We start from the raw sequence: 18,130 nt of genomic DNA, 5'->3' as shown, positions 1-18,130 counted from the left end.
AAACCGCTGGCGAGGTAGGAGGAGTTCTTTTTAACGGCATTGTAAACAGTCGTGACCAAACAGAGTATCAGCAAAAATTATTCGAATAAAATAAGGTAACAAATTTTATTGCGGGATGTTCTTGTTTAGAAATCGGGGTTTCCAATATTTGACAAAGAAATCAAAAATAAAGTGTTTTGGATAGACAAAAAATCTCTGGTGTCTGGCCGGAATTGAACTCAGTCCGCAGTATCCGAGGCAGGCGTCGTAGCCACTGCGCCAAGCATGCGTTATTGACAGTGGCGAAATTTCTGTTTCTGTCCTAGCAATTTGTTGGGTCGACTTGCCGATGTGGTTGCGGAGTTGGTTGGTACCGTTATGACACAGTCCAAAGTTCACTTCGACGCTCACTTTTTTAGTTCAAAACAAGTTCGTTATTTAAATAAAATGATGTTTTGAGATAGTTCCACTACATGTATCGCTTTAACTTTTTCACAGAATGTCACTCACATATTGTTCTTCGTAAATGTAAATACTTTACAACAAATAAGTTACTTTAAACAACTTTAGCGAATTAAAATTGTACGGAGAAACTGACAACGGGTCTGTACTTGGTAGCGCACGGACGACCACCATAACCACCACCAATAATCCTATCTGTTCTATTAATCTCATCCTTTTTACTCGCATTTCCTTTTTATTCACGTGCCCATTGCCGGTTTTAACTCTAGCAGCGCCTTTGGCGAAATTTCCACGGCGCCTCCTAACTGCAATTTAAACCCACACGAAAAAAATAACCGGCCAAGACCATGTCGGGCCACGCTCAGGTTTCCCGAGTATAGCCCATATCTGAAAACACAGGTCAACTGACTTCTACCAGTGGTTTCATCTACGTCCCGAGCAACTATTTCCCGCATATGCATAAAAAGTAGCTAATTATGGTTGTCTGCTATAGAAGCTATATTACTGCCATTTTTTAAATAATAAAAACTTAGATACACATTAATTTTAATTTGCACGTATTTTATTATTGAGTATCTCAACATGAGTTTAATTCAGTCTGCAAAAAGGAACGTAATTTTAATTTTCTTTGACAACGTTAATGTCAAACAAGATTGACAAACAAAGTCAAGTCTGTAAAGGCCAGGCAAGTGAACAAGCCTTTGTTGTTTTCTATTTTATACAATTTATTTTAATCATTTATTTATAGCTAAAATGAGTGTTGTGCCGTCGAATTTATCATTTAATTCATCAGTAACGACATCCCAATACGACAGCCAGGATGACGCAGAACCGACTAAAGTTAAAAACTATCTCAAAGAAAGATTGAAGTCACGAATTTTTTTGGGACGTTACGTAGAAAGAAGACTTGCAGATAAACGTATCGGATACCGAGACATAGTCGTAGTAAGTCCAGCAGAGGTTAAACTAAAGAAAGACTTATTAGATGTACAACATAAACTGATAACAGTTTGTCCGAGTACACATTGGATAGGAATCACAGATACGGAAACCTTAGGTTATACATCTGGGGTTTGCCTGTGGACAGAAATAGACAACCAGCCCTTCGGCCCCTTTTGGTTTCAAATTAAGAGTTTAAAATTCAGGGATGATGAAGTTATGGTACAGTTGAAATGTTTGAGACATATTTCAGATGCGTTTTTGGAGATAGAACCGATTTTGACTGGAGCTGTGAAGACAACAAAATCTACTGAAACCACAGAAAAGAAATTAGAAAGTAGTGTTGCATCTCTTAATGAGACCTATACTGATTTTGTTGCAACTTTGAAAAGTTTCTTGTCTATAAGCAATGTGAAGGAATTTATAACATTTTTGCTTGCTTTTGTTATTGCAATCTTTACAGGAAGTTCATCTTTTATTAATTTTCTTGGCAACTTTATATTAGCACTTGTAAGGGAACTGTCACTTTTAGTGAAAAACTCAACTCCAATGTTTCTGGGATTGCTAGATTTCTTTAGTAAAATTGTTGGAGGGTTTTATATATTGTTGGCTATGTTCTTTAGACAAAGTGCTCCTCCTCCACCAAACAAAAGAACAATAGGAGCTTATGACAGATCTCGCAGAAGTTACAATCACTATGACGATGGCCAGTTTGATTGAATGTTTGTGATCTGACAAACACTAGTTTTATAGCTATTATTTATGTAAAGTTTTTTTAGTCTTGTAGAGTGGTGTTTATTTCGATCTCATTTATTGTATATTCTAAATCTTGCTTATAAATACTTATTTTTAAAAATTAACTTACACAGCCATCTTTATGATATCAGCTAACTAAAAGTCATTCCAGATGCATTTTTATTTACTGTTATGAATATAATCACTATTTAATGCTTGAAATAAATTGTATATTACAGAAAACTCAAGTAAATATGTTAAAAGTTTAATTCCAAAAAACTGTGTATACATTTTTACTCCATTTCTGAATTTAACATTAGATGTTATAGATTTATATTTGGTTGATGTTGTGGTTCATAATATTATTATTGTTACTGGAAATAAACGGTTTTTGAACAATATTGTCTCTCAGTATTATTTATTTTCGATTGGAACAACTATGATGTGTTTTCTGTCTGAAAAACAAACATGTTATAAAACTTAGTTATAAAAGCATGTGCCAGTAACGATTTTTAACAATTTCATAGACATTCTTGCTTACCTTTGGTAAACTTTCTTGATCGGTTTAGAAAAATTGGATTCTCATATTCTGAAACTAACATGAACATATTTGTTAGTTTCATATATTTGTGGTGGATGTATTTTATTATAGAGTTCTCATGAATACCTTTACGTCTTGATGCTTGGCGGAATTTGGTAGGTCCCACATAGCTTTTTGATTTGTTGCTTGCCTTCTTTGTATGACTTTTTTTATGTGATGGAGGTGGTGGGGGCATTTGAATCATCTCATTCCTCATTTTAATAGACTGAAAAATTTAATTATATTGCAAATGGTAAATAACTTGAAAAATGTAAGTATTAAGTCGTGTAGGCATAGTAACGTGTAAAGGTATTACCTCTGTTGCAGTGTGTGCCACTGTCACTGTTCGAGGCCAAGTGTTTTCTTTTGGTTTTAGCATGTTAGTAGAGACAATGTTGTTGAGGATGTCCGTTACTATTATATTCATTTCACTATTGTCATACTCTTTCAGCATTTGTTTAAACAAGATCAGCAAGGAAGGCAAGACTGATGTCATATATTTTTTGCCATGATCTTCTATACTTAGGTTGTGTAGTAAGTCTAAATGTGTAAAAATTTCATCTAATGTCATATACTGCCTATAATGCTTTAAAGCTTTTATATTTTCGGCTCCATACGCTGAAAATAGCAATCTCATAGTAGAAATTCTCCACTCTGAATTAACAAAAATTCTAAGAATTTTACCTAATGTTCCAAATTTTCTAATGTCCAATTTATGTTAATCTGTATAGATAGGAACGATCTTTTTTCTCTTTGTAATGTCGTCAATATTAATATCAATATTGGAAGTAACATCCCTTTGGCATGGACTTTCAAACTGTTTTATACTTGTACAGGTCTCGGTAGAAAACTTCTTTTGTTTACCTTCATCAGTATGCTTCAAGTATGATGAATTTTGTGTCATTGGTGGATGCAGCACATTTAATGCGGCGTTTAAAGATTCAACAGTATCCATGTCCAACCTAGACCCTTTCTTTCGTAAAACCTTTTTTATATCATTTGTTATTCTTGATGTGAATTTCAAGTATCGACGACCCTCCTCCATTTGCGCCAATTTGGATATAAATGATGCTGCTAAATTCTAAAATAATAATTTCGTATCAAATGTTGGACCCGTAATTAATAACTGAATGCAATTAAATAATCATTAAAATACCTGTGTCACACTATCTCCGTAGTATTCTAACTTGAATGGCCAAGAAATACACATAATGACAATGGAATGGTCTTCGAAAACATTACACACGTCAGCATGAGAACAACCCTGAGTTATTTCTACCTTCTCCACATATCCTGAATCTGCCAAACCCTGCAAATTGTGTTAAGCAAACATTTATCTAACTACCTACGGATGACTTGTGTTTCAATGGTACCTACCTGGGTCACATAATAGAACCTTGGGGAACGCCAGTGTAGGTAGGTACTTAGAACTAACAATGTGTATTACTTTAGGCAACTTCGGGGCTAGTTGTTTGTCCGAGACCCAGCGATCGACGTAACGATACCGATGGCGATGCTTAACCGCACCAAAAAAAATGTTTAACTCATGAGGTACCCAGAAAATATACGTACCCCTTCTATTCAGTACTAAAAGATTCTGGATTGCATAGCCCGGTACCTACTAGTACAAGGAATTGGTGGCAAATCAAATAAGGTACCTCATTCAAAAATGTCAGTGCATTTTGTGTGTATCTGCCACCCATATATAAAAACTTCTTCAGTATGCGCATATTTTTAATAATTTCTCCAATGGTGCTTGTGAAGTATTTCGTGTCTTCGTTGAAATGTATTATAAAGTCATTATATTCCTGTTGGTTTAAACAGTGGCACTTTCTTGTAAGCCTTTTGAATATTGAACAATCGTCATCGTCATCCTAGGAAAAAAAATATTTTTTATTATTAATTTATTCATATTTAATTAAAATAAAATATCAGAGAAATTAGGAATGTTTACAGATTTCTTCTTTTGAATAGATAGGTACCTATTTAATATTGAAGCTAATTAAATCACAGTTTACCTCTATGTAAATACTATTCAAAGTTTTCGTTTGGGCTTCCAATTTCTTCAGTGCTGGATCTACGTTGTCATCGTTTACTGACGGCCATTTCATCTGGAAGCAAAACACATAAGTTAATGATCTTAGAGATAGTAACGGTTCTTAAAGTGAATAATTTATACCTACCTACCTGATTTCCAATAGGTACTTATCAAGCCGAAAAATAAAATAAATTAAACGGTAAAAAAAAGAAAATAAATTCATACACCATCCGGCTTTACAAGTAGGACTTCGGTGAAGTCCTGGGGAGGAAGATCTTTTGAATAAGTCTTCGACTGGATGTCTTCTAGAAGGTATAATAACTTTTTTGTGCTATCTTTAAGCTCGTTCAACGAATCCTGAAATAAATAATAAATATTATTAAAATTGCTTAGATATTTTTAATTAAATTACCTAATTAATGCTTGAAATGCTTGAAACTAAAATGTAGGTATTATGTATTTTTTGCTTTAAGGTGTATTATTTCAATTATTGTGATTTCAAAATCACGCGCCATTTTTGTGGCTTCGCGGAAGCAACTTTACAACAGACTGGCGGGAATAGAATCTATGTTCAAATTTAAGTGATTTTGAACGGTTACTTTGCATATAGTTCATGGAGAAAATAAAAATGCGTGCATGTAACATACCAACTTGACTTGACAATAAGGTTCAAGACACGTTCTTATCGGGGTAGTTATTCTAGCGCTGGTGGCTTGGTTCTTTAGTGACCCCACGCTTTTCTTTAACGCTGTCACCTGCCGTGGTGAATATAAACTTATCTCTTCAACCCTCTTCGCTTGGATACTTCCACCCAATGGATGACTGCTGAAAGGATCCTTTGCTTCTTTGCCATCATTTGGGTCTTTCTTTTTGTGAATAATATAGCTCGATGAATTGAACAATCCATTGTTATATTTTTTATTGCAGCAGTCATCCATTAGGTAAAGATAGTAATTAATTAATTGAACCAATTAAACACTGCATTAATGTGAGCTCAGACACAATAGTTGAATTGTTGGCAAAGTTCAAAGGTGTTATGGATATAAAAACATTATATAAAATGCTAGGATTCGCCATTTTTAAATTTTGGAGCCATTTTTTTTTCGAGTTGCTTATGGTGTGGAGGGAGGAGTGTTCTGTTTAATTTTTTAAAGGAAAAAGTCATAATGCATGTGTCGTACGTCGTTTATTTAACAAACAATATTTTTTCATAGCTTTAAGTAAAATGATGATCAAAACATGGTTGCAAAAAATTACGCATTCTTTTAAATTATATGATTTTATTGACAGTAAATCATCGATATATATGTACTACGTACTAGATAGAACGTTCCGAACAAAAAGCTTGCCACACTGAAATGCACTGCAGACTTTGCATTGCCCAAAATGGCAAATCAGAGCGATTTTGACACCTGCGGCAGATGGATGTCTATGAAACGATTGTCGTTTCATAAAATAGAAAATACATATCAAGGTATAAACTTACACATATAAACTATTCGAGAGTCAAGTTAGTAAAATTACACGGTGTTCGTGATATTACAACGCTTGTATATCATACTTTTCATTTATAATTCAATTTTACAAATATGCATTAATTTGTTTCCCGCCATCTTAAAATTAAGGATTAAGAAAATCGTGCAGAAACAGATGTGCCATAAAATTGACAGTAGGTAAAATATCAATGAAAACAGACTACACTTTGTCATGGTATGTTCTTACTTTCAAGAAAAAATAATATGACCTCGTAAAAACACTACAAGATATATCAGCGCGTTTAAATTCGCGAAAATTTGTGATAGCCCTCTTAAGAAAAAAAAACATCGTAATTAATATTAAAAAATCCTAAAAATAAGTTCCTGGTTTTAATATCTTACATGATTTTGCATTCACTTAGATATAAATAAACTTTTTGATATATTACATGATTTTGAATTCACTTAGATATAAACTTTTTGAGTAATGAAGAATGTAGGCAAAATACGAGCGAAAATATTACGTCACTTCTGCAATTAACATCAATGGGGATGACTCGGATGACTACATGTCACAATACGTCAACAAGATGTCAACAGACGACATAAGCGGGTAAATTATTTGTATGGATATGGTATGGATGTTCTTGTCTATCGCTAGAATATATGTCAATGCAGTAAATTAAACATGAATTAAACCATAGATGTAATATACTAAACAAGATTGCGCACGCTCAAAATATATATTTACGAAAATGAACTCTATTCCAACGCAATAAAATAACGTACTAAATTGGTTGCATAATACACAGAGGCAAATCCGAGCCGAGAGGGATAGTTAGAACGGAGGCTGTTTGTCTCTTTCTAACACCTTGCCAGCATAAAAAAATGTTGTGATCGACAGTTTTGTCTTCCCAAAAAACAATTGAATCACTTATATTTTTATCTTATTTTAACAATTGTAAGTCAACAAATTAATAACAATCGCATTAATTTATTCGTATTCGTATTTATTCATAAAACATAAACAGCATAAATTTTTATTTTGCTTTTTTTCATTTTCTAGCGGTAACCCTGAACATTCTTGGCGCGTAATCAGCATTTAAAATTTAAATTAAATCAATTTAAACTATTAAAATGGTGAAAAAGTGTTACGTTTATACTTGTAAAAGTGAATCCTATGGTGGTTGCAATATATCGTTCCACAGGTTAGCTAATAATAACATTTTCGTAAATCAAATAACTAGGGTGCCCATGAATTCTTGTAATGAGTCAAAATATGGGTGATGGATTTTAAAACTGTTATACAATTGTTATAGCTTCCCAAAAAATGAAGAAAGGCGACATAAACGGCTCAACAGTCTATATGTGAAGCAAAAATACAAAAAAAAAACAGTCTTCACTTCAAATCTTCCTGCTTTTATACTGCTAATTCCCGCTAATTATTAAAAGCCTATATTAGTATTTTAAGGTCACTAACTGCGTAAGTTAAAATTTCAATACCAATCTACGTTTAATAATCTTAGCAAATTCGGATTTGTCTCACATAGTTTAATCTCATAGTCACCCTATTAGAAAGGGACAGACGGCCTCCGTACTAACTGTTTCACTCGGCTCGTTTTTTGGATAAAGGTGCGCATATTATGTCTATGGGTTAAACACATTGCTACAATTTATAAATAAAACCGGCCAAGTGCGAGTCGGACTCGTGCACGAAGGGTTCCGTAAATTACAGTTAAATCAACCTATCTCAAAAACTATAAGAGATACTTTGATCAAACCAAAAATCGTTGAAAGAGTTAATTAGCATGCATCACCTCAATTTTTTTTAGAATTTTATACCCCGTAGTTATAAAAATAGAGGGGGGGGACATACTTTTTACGACTGAGAGCTGATATCTCAAAAACCGTTCACTTTAAGAAAAATGTTTTTTAGAAAACTTTATATCATTTTAAAAGACCTTTCCATTGATACCCCACACGGGTATGTACATCGAAAAAAAAAATTTCATCCCTCAGTTACATGTATGGGGGGCCCCACCCCCAATTCTTTTTTTTACTATTTAGTGTCATATTTTTGTAGCGGTTCATACAACACATATTCCCATCAAAGGAGATGGCCAAATTTTCATAGAAAAAAAACCCAGAATCGACAGCAATGAAATGGTTACCAATAGGTTCTTTATGATAGACCTTTGATGGTGCCAAAAAATCCAGACTGAAATCCATGGGGTATAGGAGCTATTTCATATTATCGCAAAAATAGATTATGTTGAATATATGTTGATTTTAAAGATTATTAACATCAAGGGACATAAAAAAGCAAAGTAAACTAACATTATACAAGCCACTAGTAATAACCCCATAGTTTCAGAGTTGGCCTGGTGATTAAAAGGTCTTGTATTTAACCACTCCAGATACGATTAAGCACCGACCTTACCTACTTGGAGAGGTTTCGCAGTTCCATGCAACCTTCACAACTGGCTATGAAATGTTTTTGGAGAAATAGGCTAGTTTCCTAAAAAATAATAATTAGTCCGTCTTGTAGATTGTCCAAAATTAAGCGATACGTATTTTTTCTTTTTTAAATTGGATCAGAACTTGTTAAGATATAGCGTGTTAAAGTTGCGTGTGACGTCACAAGTTGCTACAATTTTCAGGACACTGTGACGTAAAAGGCCCCCACTCCTAATTTTTGAAGTGTATTATCTTTGTCATTTTAAGTTTAATTAAAAAAAGAAAAAATACGTATCCAATATTTTTTGATTATCTAAAAAGCGGACTAAATATTATTTCATTATTTCGACCCTGGACACTACCCTATTGTCTTTGAAAATCGCGCCATGTGACATTGTCAAATATAACAAATGACTTAGCAATGTAAAACGGTCCAATCACGAGTCTGCATTCAACTTCTAATGAACATCAAACAGTAAAAGTAAACTTTTTTGTGAACTAAAATCTTGATCGAAAAAACGTTATAAAAAGAGAACCCCATGGTTTTTAGATGATTTGAAATACTTTTTAAAATCCACAAATTATACTGAATCCAATCATACATATGAAGTTCCTGTCGACTCTGGGTGTTTTTTTGGCCATCTCCTTTCATCACTGTAGTACTTATAGTTTCCGAGTAAATCGGCTGTGACAGACGGACAGACGGACAGACGGACAGACGGACATGACGAAACTATAAGGGTTCCGTTTTTGCCATTTTGGCTACGGAACCCTAAAAATGATGGTGTCAAAATTGACATTCTCCTTAGTTTCTGAACGAGATAAACAAAGTCATTTCCTTCGTTTACTGTGCTGCTGTATGTCAAAATTTGTCAACAACGCATTGTTTGTAAAGACTTTTATGATTTTCTTTTATTATTTTTAAGTAATTATGAACAATTATAAAGGTAAAGTAAGCTACGAAAGTCCCTGCGACTCAGATAATGATTGGACCAACTCATCTGATGACTCAAAGTATTCAGATTCCGAAAGGTAACGTGTGCTTACTTAGTATTCATTAAAGCGGCGTTAATAAAATTAAACAAAACTTCAAAGATGTTTATTGTTTTAGCTCTGTACCTGAGTGGGATTCCGATGTTGGTGAAGATGGGGAATTAGTATACATAAAAACAAGAATAAATAGTGAGACTGCAGACAGCAAAACGCCTTTGTTAGAAAGTTGTGAAACTTTCAAACTTAGAAATAACTTTAAAAGATCCTCAACTAGGCGGTCTACGAAAGGTATTTAAAATTATCAATTTGCTTGTTATTTTTAAACTAGCTTTCCGCCCGCGGCTTCGCTCGCGTGGAATTCGGTTATATTGCGGTATAAATCACAACTATAAGAAAACTTCTCATTCCCACGGAAAAATCTAAGAAGCGCGATGTAACGCTGGATACGATTAGTTGTTAAACCAAAACTGAATGGTACACTATATTATACATTTTCCCTTGTGGAGCAAAAACATGCAGATTTTGGGCACTGGAAACCCAGGAACACGCTACATAGAGCTGACCATGCGAAAAACAATGTTTTTCTAAGTGTACTCCAGCAACCCTTAGAGTTTGGCCTTGTGCTTTATTAATGGTCATTGCAAATGAAACCCTTATAGGAAATTGTAGTCTTTTAAATTGAAATGGGAGGTCTGTTGGAATTGGGTTAGCAGCGGTGAGGGAGTGTCAGACTCTTACCGACTAAAATCGTCGTGTTCCGTTCTAGGCCTTTTATATACCAGGGCCGCGGTATCTCTTTCGAACAACCCGCAGCCCCGGCTGGCCCTGGCCCTACTGGGCCCCACTGATTTCAAAACACCTTAAGACTAAAGCTTTGGTTTCCTAGGAAAGCGGTGCCGTCATATAGCGGCCGTAATACAGCGGTGAATGACGTCACCAGAACGTTGTCTATGTAAACAAAATGGGGCGGTTTCCTAGAGAGCGGTAACTGACGCCGTAACTTCAAAAAGCGGTGCCGCCATTTGCATGACGGCCGTCTTGACGGTGTCAGATAGTTTGGTGAACGTTTTATTGAAAGCGGTGAAACTTTTTTAATACGTATTTGTGTTTTTTTTTTCGGAACAACGTCAAAAATTTGTTACAACTCTTGGAGCAGCGAGGTCGACGAAATTTTAATAGATTTCGTTCGTAACCACGAAGCAATATATAATATAAAAAGTAAAGATTATAGAAAAAGTCAACTAAAACAGAATTGGTGTCGTGAAATTTGAGAAATATTAAATAAAACAGGTTAGTAAGTATGATACAACTAACAAAAAGTTTATGACGGTGTGTTAAAACGGCCGTGGAACTTTCCACATGTCATCACCGTAAAGACGACCGTCTATTTGCGTCCGTAATATGACGGTCGCTATATGACGGCACCGCTTTCCTAGGAAACCCAAGCTTTATTCGCGGCGAACCTTAACACCGCGATACAGAAAAGCACAACGCCATCTATCGAGCTATCGGGAAGCTCGCGATTGAACAATGAGCTACAGGTTAAAGCGCGAGATACCATTGCACTTCTTACGTATTTTAAAAACACATCGTTACCACGTTTTAAAAACACCCAGCGCCATCTATCGCATACCTCAAGAACTAAATAACTTAACTATATAATACTTATACCAATTAGTAATTCGTTGAATTATAGTTATTTCAGGATAAGTAGATGTAAAAAGAACAGTTAAGACGATAAAACAAATTGTACGTCATCCCTCGGGAATTCCTCATTTTGGAGGATTCATTATCGTATCATTTAGCTTCTAAATTTATATGTTCATATTCGTTTGCAATATATAAGTAGATGTAAAAAAAAACAGTTTAGACGATTAAACAAATTGTACATCATCCCTCGGGAATTCCTCATTTTCGGGGATTCATTATCGTATCATTTAGCTTCTAAATTTACATGTTTATATTCGTTTGCAATATATTACCTTGTTTTAAACGACACACAGCGCCATCTACAATCCATCCATCAAGCAAACAATATTTTTGTTTTCCCTCGGGAATATCTATTTTTTCGGGATAAAAAGTACCCTATTATTTAATCCGGACTTCTGACTTTACGTCTGCAAAATTTCAAAGCAATCGGTTCAGTAGTTACGGCGTGAAAGCGGAACAAACAAACAAACAAACAAACAAACTCACTTTCCGATTTATAATATTAGTAAGGATATATTCAGTACACAAATTATATAAGTATAACACAACAACTCATTCAATTACAATTCAATCAGACATACCTACTGGTTTCTCTTTGTTTATTTTATTTGTTTATCGATTCTACTTTTTTTAAACTCCAATTATTGTAAAAAAAATTCAAAACTTGTGGCTTTACCTAATTAAAAATTATACACATTACAGGAAGGATATTCAAAGTATTAAAAGCACACAGGTCAAAAAATACTGAGGGTGCTTTAAAATCAAGTACGGGAGTATTATCTACAGATGCAAATAAGAATGTATCAACAGATGAGAAAAATATTATTATTCAGGTATTTATTTTCAAAGGAATTTGAAGTGTTCATTTTGCATTTAAACATTTTTTTCATTATGTTGGGCACATTGAGCAAGGTAACAGTTGAAGGTTCTCAGAGTGACTGTATTTTTTAAAGTCTCGTCTTACATTTAACCTCAGACAGTTTATTCCTCAATTACATTAACCACTCCTTTTATCTTCTATTTCAGGTTAGCAAAAGCATGATATTTAGCAGTGAAAAAAATTGCCAGTTGGAAAAACTCTTTGGCTTAAGCCTGGAGACTCATGCTGATGGCAAGACTTTGACAGTTGCAGATTTTTTAACAGAAGCCAGAGCTATTTACACTTCTAAGATAAAAAAGGGATATTACTTATCAAAAATAAATGGTGTTGAAGTGAATTCTTATAACATCAATAATATTCTACAGAGGGTGGTTGAGGATCACAACAGTCCAAGGTTAACATTTCAAGTGCCAACAGAAGGTCATAATGTTGATTTGGAAAAGCTGTTGAAGTCCAAAAACGCTCCAGATAATTCACTGACTAACTTATTGAAAGAGTCACTATGTTCTGTCCTTTACATATGTTGTAATGACATAGAATATAACAGTAATGATGACAAAGGTGTTCTTTACTGCTATCCAAGGCCTTTTAACCAGAACTTCTTATACAACACTAGAGGAGCTTATGTTACATTGAATCATTTAGCACCAAAGTCTTTGGGGACCAGTGAACCAACAAACTCAACTGTCCTCCATAATAATACTTTGATCAATGTTACTTACACTTCACATTACAATGATCTTTTGTTAGTGGCATTCCCAAACAAACAAGTTGATTTGTTTGCAGCTAAAAAAGTAATCGCTCATGTAGTGAGACTGCTAGAATTTCTATATGGTTCTCTTAAAACTAGCTTCACTAAACCTAATAATGTTGACAAATTGGATAGTTTATTTGCCCGTATTTTCGTCACTTTGGTAATAAACAATAAGGGGAGCAAAGAGGATCCTATCAGAAATGCTGGTTTGTATTTAGAAGATGTCTTAGCTGCTCATTCAGTTATACTTCCTTTGGAAGTGAAGGTGCAAGTTGATGATGCAATAACTGAATTGGAAGCTGCTGATTATCGTGAATGGGTAAGAACCTTTAACACTCCAAAAATATAGAGGTTTAGAAATGTGAGACATATTGAATACTTATTTCCTTGTATGTATTTCCAGACTGATGATGTAGAAAACTTTCAAAGACTGTACACAGTAGTTGGATCCTGCTTATACTACTCAGGTCATTTGTTGAGTTCACACTTACAAGATGATGACTTGAAAGAAATCAATGCATATTTACAATTGAATGGCATTTTGAAGCTGAGCTCAGAAAAGGAGCTAGAGAAACTTGTAATTTGGAAAGAGGTTTTTATCAATGAACACAGAACTATGAACAAGAATGATGGAAATGAGTATAAGTGAATATGTTTCTATGAAGCTAGAAGAAAATCGTTTTTTATTTATTAAATATTTTAACAGCTTCTTTTATTTGCAGTATTTGTGATGGGCGCTGGTTTCTCCTTACTGTTGGTAAGGGACATTTCATACTGGCAACACTGATGGAAGCAGGTGGCTGTACAGAGGATGTAAGTGTTTATTTTACTCTATGACATTTAAAAATTAAATCCTTTTTACTGATATATGAAGATATTAAGGCACATATTAATATATATGTCACCGTAAGATTACAAACATCGTTAGATTACAATCTATCTCGAGAGATTGTAAACTGTCGAATTATTGTAAACCGTAACACCTGATTGCAATTTAACGCATTATTTTTCGCTATATTATAATCTATCGATGAGAAATTGTTTAATTGTCAACTGTCCGAAAGCTCTCCCTGATTGGTCAGTCTTTTTGTAAGATCGAGAGCGATGTAGAGCGGTCAAATTGTCAACCCGGTGTCACAGCTCTTTGACGTGCAAAAATAAGTGACGGTTTAATTTTTTATAAAATCAAAAATTGTACTTAATTTTTAAGACTCAAATTACACACAATTAAAAATTGTATTAAAAATTGAAGTTAGTGACGAAAACGAATCGCTGCAAAACCGACTCCACGTAGTCTTGTCTGCCCTACCCCTAGAGTGCAATTCAAAACCGCGTAGGCGCGGAGGGGCGAGGCGGCCTGCGAGCTGAGGCGCAGGTAGTTTCAGCGCTCGCCGCCGCGGCTGAGGCTGGCCGGCTCTGCCGGCCAGCAAGCCGAAGCTGCGGTGGTGAGCGTGAAAACCATCTGCGACGATAAGCTCGCATGGGACCGCCGGAGCCCCGCAACGCCGGAGCCGTGACAGAAGTTATGCTTGCTGCATGTTGCATGCTTACTTCCATGCTGGGTCAATTAATATGGGATGTGTTATATTTTAAACAAAAAACTCAGTAGGTACGAGTTAAAAAATTAGAAGGTAAATAAATATTTTTATGATGTTTTTACGATTTTTGGGGGCGAATAATGATATTAAAAAGAAGCCTGTTTAATTAGCACCCCTTTTATTTTATTTTTAAATATTAGTTTGTATTTGAAGACAAAATACCTAACTGTATTTTTATAAGAGTTATTTTTATATAAATTTAATACTTGAAGAATTTTTGAAGAGCATTTATTTTATTTAACTGACACCTCTATTTCATTCCTAACTCTACGGGAACTCCATGGGAACAGAACGGCTGGTCGTGATTGGTCGATCTTACAAAAAGACTGACCAATCAGAGAGAGCTTTCGGACAGTTGACAATTTGACAATTTCTCATCGATAGATTATAATATAGCGAAAAATAATGCGTTAAATTGCAATCAGATGTTACGGTTCACAATAATTCGACAGTTTACAATCTCTCGAGATAGATTGTAATCTAACGATGTTTGTAATCTTACGGTAACATATATACATATTATATTTCTTTATTTTCATAATTTCAGGCTGTTGGAGTAACTCCACCATCACCATTTTATGTTGAAGAATGTGAGAGTTGCTTAGAGTTACTTTTTGATGTTGGACTGAATAAATATCTGGCAACATGGTATGGTTCCAATTTACAGCCTCAAGTTGAAATTGCACCAGAGTATCTTACCAAGTATGGAAGAAAAATAAGGGATGTTAACAGTAAGTTTATGTAGATGTAACATAACTTATTTATTAGCTGTTTACCCGATAATTAGCTATTCTACTGACCATTTATCTTGAATGAAGTCAAAAAATCATAGATCCGTTACAATCAATCAAAATCAATCAATCAGAAATCATTTATTCAAACTTGGCTGCAAGACAGCACTTTTTGAACGTCAGGAATTTACATACCTTACCTTACAAAAATCCTATGTAGCATAAAATAATACATATATTTTATTAATATCCTGTATTTGCTTTCAGCACTGAAACCAGACTCGCCACTCAAAACCTCAACTCTAAAACTATCAAAGATACAATCAGATAAACGCCGTCACAATTCTTCTGAACAAATAAACGTGGGTTCAAGTACGAGTGACATGAACTCTATGAGTTCTCTCACTAACTATGGCAGCCATCACAGTTTGTATGGACAATCTTACAACACTGCACAAAAATACAGACATTCTAGCTTAGATGTCAGTTATTCTGAAGATTCTAATAGCTTGAAAAGTAATAGGTAAGTTGTATTATTTATTTTCAACTACCTGTTTTCCCAAGGATTCAAGCGTCACGAGGGAACTTCGTTTCGTTCCCGAACAAAATATAGCCAATAAGGTTACTCGGGAATAGTGTGGCTTTCCAACAATGAAAGAATCTTTCAAATCGTTCAGTGCTTGCGGAGCCTCTTTATTGTATTAGTATCCGTCAGTGGCTTTGTGCAACTGATGTCTGATGACCTTTTATTTTGTTGACAAAGAAAGAGTCGGCAATAGATTTAAAGAAGCTTTAACTTTAATGGAGCTTTGTGCAACTGACGGTATAGATTTATATGTTGCGTAAAACAAATGATGTTCGTGACTATTTGCTAAGCTTGCCTATTATGTACTTGTTTCTGGTCTAATGTCGTGTAATATTTTGAATTTTAGCGAAGTTAGTGAAGAGCGCGTGCAAGGTCGGAGAGCGGATAGGGAACAACGAAATCGAAGGGACTCTTCAGGCTCAGAATCAGATTGGGATAAGCTGGTAAGTAACGCTAACTCGCTCAACCTCATTTGTTTACACAAATAAAACTTGGTCCAAGAAAATCGTCACTGTCCGTCATACATGTTATTTATCCGACTTCCCAAAAAGGTCCCAAAAAGAGGTTCTCACTTCGGACGTTTGTATTTTTTACGTGATTATTATGTTTGATTCCAGGATGGGAGTAGAACAAGTGGCAGTATGGACATGTCAGATATCAGGAAGTCTTTATTGAATGAAATTAATCAAGTTCCTGTACAGAGGTACTTATGCAAATGGTCATTGTATCTAACTCATACTAAACAGAGCATACAAAACTAATAAAAATTGGTCTTTCAGAATAACAGCAGGAGAAGAAAATGTTTTATTCCACTTTGTTCAATTGGAATCCGAGAAGGGAATGCTAATTGCGCCAGTGAAGAACTTAGAATTGCAAGCCAACAATGTACTCTATTCTTACATAGTTAAGACATTTAGATCAGCTTGTAAGCGAATACATGAGCTGTTGCAACATAGTATAAGGTAAATTATAAAACTACATACATTTTAAAGTATTAATACTGAACGTAAGATTAAAAAAAATGTTTTCACCAATTATTTCTGGTTAATGAACCGTTGGTATGTCACATTCCCAGATTTAAGAAGAATCACGCTCCATCGAACCCGTTGAACAAAATTCTGGTAGCTGTGAAAGAACACGGAATGTTATTTCAAGTGCCTCTCGATATTCTAAGCCAATGCGGCGTTAGTAAGAAGAACTCCGAAGCATACCTGTTTTGGGTTGTTGGGTAATTTTTATACAAACCATATCTGTCTGTCTCCTTCTTCTATCTGTGGCAGAGGTAACTGCACGCTTTTTTGAAATAAACGAACATTATAATATTAGTTTGTATTTACATGTAATTGTTTTTGTTTCAGCCGAGTTTTCAGTGAACCAGAGCCAAGAGAATTATATTTGTGTTATCATGAGTCTGTGCCTCAAGATCTCACTGAAGTAGCATATTTGCTGTCGTACATAGAATAAGTAAAAAATATTCATTTTAGAACAGCCTTTTATACAAGCTATTATTATTGTAAGATATCTAATCCGTCCAATGTTAATTTTATGAAAGTATTTAGATGTGATATTGATAAATAAACTTTGTATTTTTTAAAATATCTTCTTTATTTTTCTCCCTATCCAGTCGAAAGTTTATTATACTTTTACTTCAGAGATGTTGGGTTTTGTTAGGGGTCTACTGCCTACTACCTGTGCTACTACCGACAAAGCTCTCAAAGTTGTGTAATAATAAAATTGATAGTACGCATAAAAACTCAGCATGATTATCATTCTCACATACCTGTAAGATAGGGTATTATTACTATAAAGCAAATATCGTTCAGGTACAATAGTATCCAGCGATCAAGTACCTATTTCAGTAGTAGTTTTAGTAACCTCAAGTGAACGATAAATGAATATATGCTTTCCACGCAAGGAAAATAAATAAATATCTTTCTTCCCTTAAATTGAAAGTGTTGTTGGAAGAAAACTTATTATTGCCACATTCTTTCTATCCTTTTCGCACTTATTATTTGAAAATACCGCCAAATCAACCGGAAACGTGATAGACGGAGATGATGATTACTTTTTACTGACAAAAAATTAAGTTTTATTGAATATAAAACTTAATTTCACATATGATGGAAACTATTAAATATATTTTAATTTATTACAATAGATTATTGGTTTTATATTCGGTAATTCTGAAAAGTTAAATCGTATTGAAATAATTA

At 34.4% G+C, this 18,130-nt stretch overlaps 3 protein-coding genes across 4 annotated transcripts; 2 read left to right on the top strand and 1 right to left on the bottom strand.

The window, feature by feature from the left end:
* The first annotated feature begins 1,080 nt into the window (after positions 1-1,080).
* On the top strand, positions 1,081-2,516 carry LOC124633958. The gene has a single exon (XM_047169342.1). It carries the CDS (start codon positions 1,195-1,197, stop codon positions 2,098-2,100), a length of 906 nt encoding a protein of 301 aa, XP_047025298.1. The 5' UTR covers positions 1,081-1,194; the 3' UTR covers positions 2,101-2,516.
* On the bottom strand, positions 2,365-6,070 carry LOC124633957. The gene is made up of 10 exons (XM_047169341.1): positions 5,381-6,070; positions 4,959-5,090; positions 4,714-4,806; positions 4,354-4,569; positions 3,852-4,004; positions 3,560-3,776; positions 3,012-3,313; positions 2,783-2,921; positions 2,657-2,710; positions 2,365-2,570 (listed from the first exon to the last, which is right to left on the bottom strand). The coding sequence occupies exons 1-10, from the start codon at positions 5,669-5,671 to the stop codon at positions 2,530-2,532; spliced, it is 1,638 nt and encodes a 545-aa protein (XP_047025297.1). The 5' UTR covers positions 5,672-6,070; the 3' UTR covers positions 2,365-2,529.
* Positions 6,071-9,508: 3,438 nt separating this feature from the next.
* Positions 9,509-17,513, top strand: LOC124634060 (protein inturned). Of its 2 annotated transcripts, none has more exons than XR_006984814.1 (13): positions 9,509-9,697; positions 9,777-9,946; positions 12,071-12,201; positions 12,395-13,321; positions 13,406-13,647; positions 13,725-13,815; positions 15,148-15,331; positions 15,599-15,854; positions 16,264-16,360; positions 16,535-16,620; positions 16,697-16,879; positions 16,993-17,199; positions 17,276-17,513. XR_006984814.1 is itself a non-coding variant. In XM_047169468.1 (13 exons), the coding sequence occupies exons 1-13, from the start codon at positions 9,597-9,599 to the stop codon at positions 17,379-17,381; spliced, it is 2,727 nt and encodes a 908-aa protein (XP_047025424.1). In that variant the 5' UTR covers positions 9,510-9,596; the 3' UTR covers positions 17,382-17,513. The 2 variants fall into 2 exon arrangements, 1 of the variants encoding a protein (XP_047025424.1); XM_047169468.1 differs by having other exon boundaries at positions 9,510-9,697; positions 16,993-17,145.
* Positions 17,514-18,130: the final 617 nt, after the last annotated feature.

Source organism: Helicoverpa zea, chromosome 10 (genome assembly GCF_022581195.2).
Source record: "Helicoverpa zea isolate HzStark_Cry1AcR chromosome 10, ilHelZeax1.1, whole genome shotgun sequence".
Classification (NCBI taxonomy): domain Eukaryota; kingdom Metazoa; phylum Arthropoda; class Insecta; order Lepidoptera; family Noctuidae; genus Helicoverpa; species Helicoverpa zea.
The sequence above is the reverse complement of the archived record's forward strand: the minus strand, read 5'-3'. Positions and strand labels throughout refer to the sequence as shown.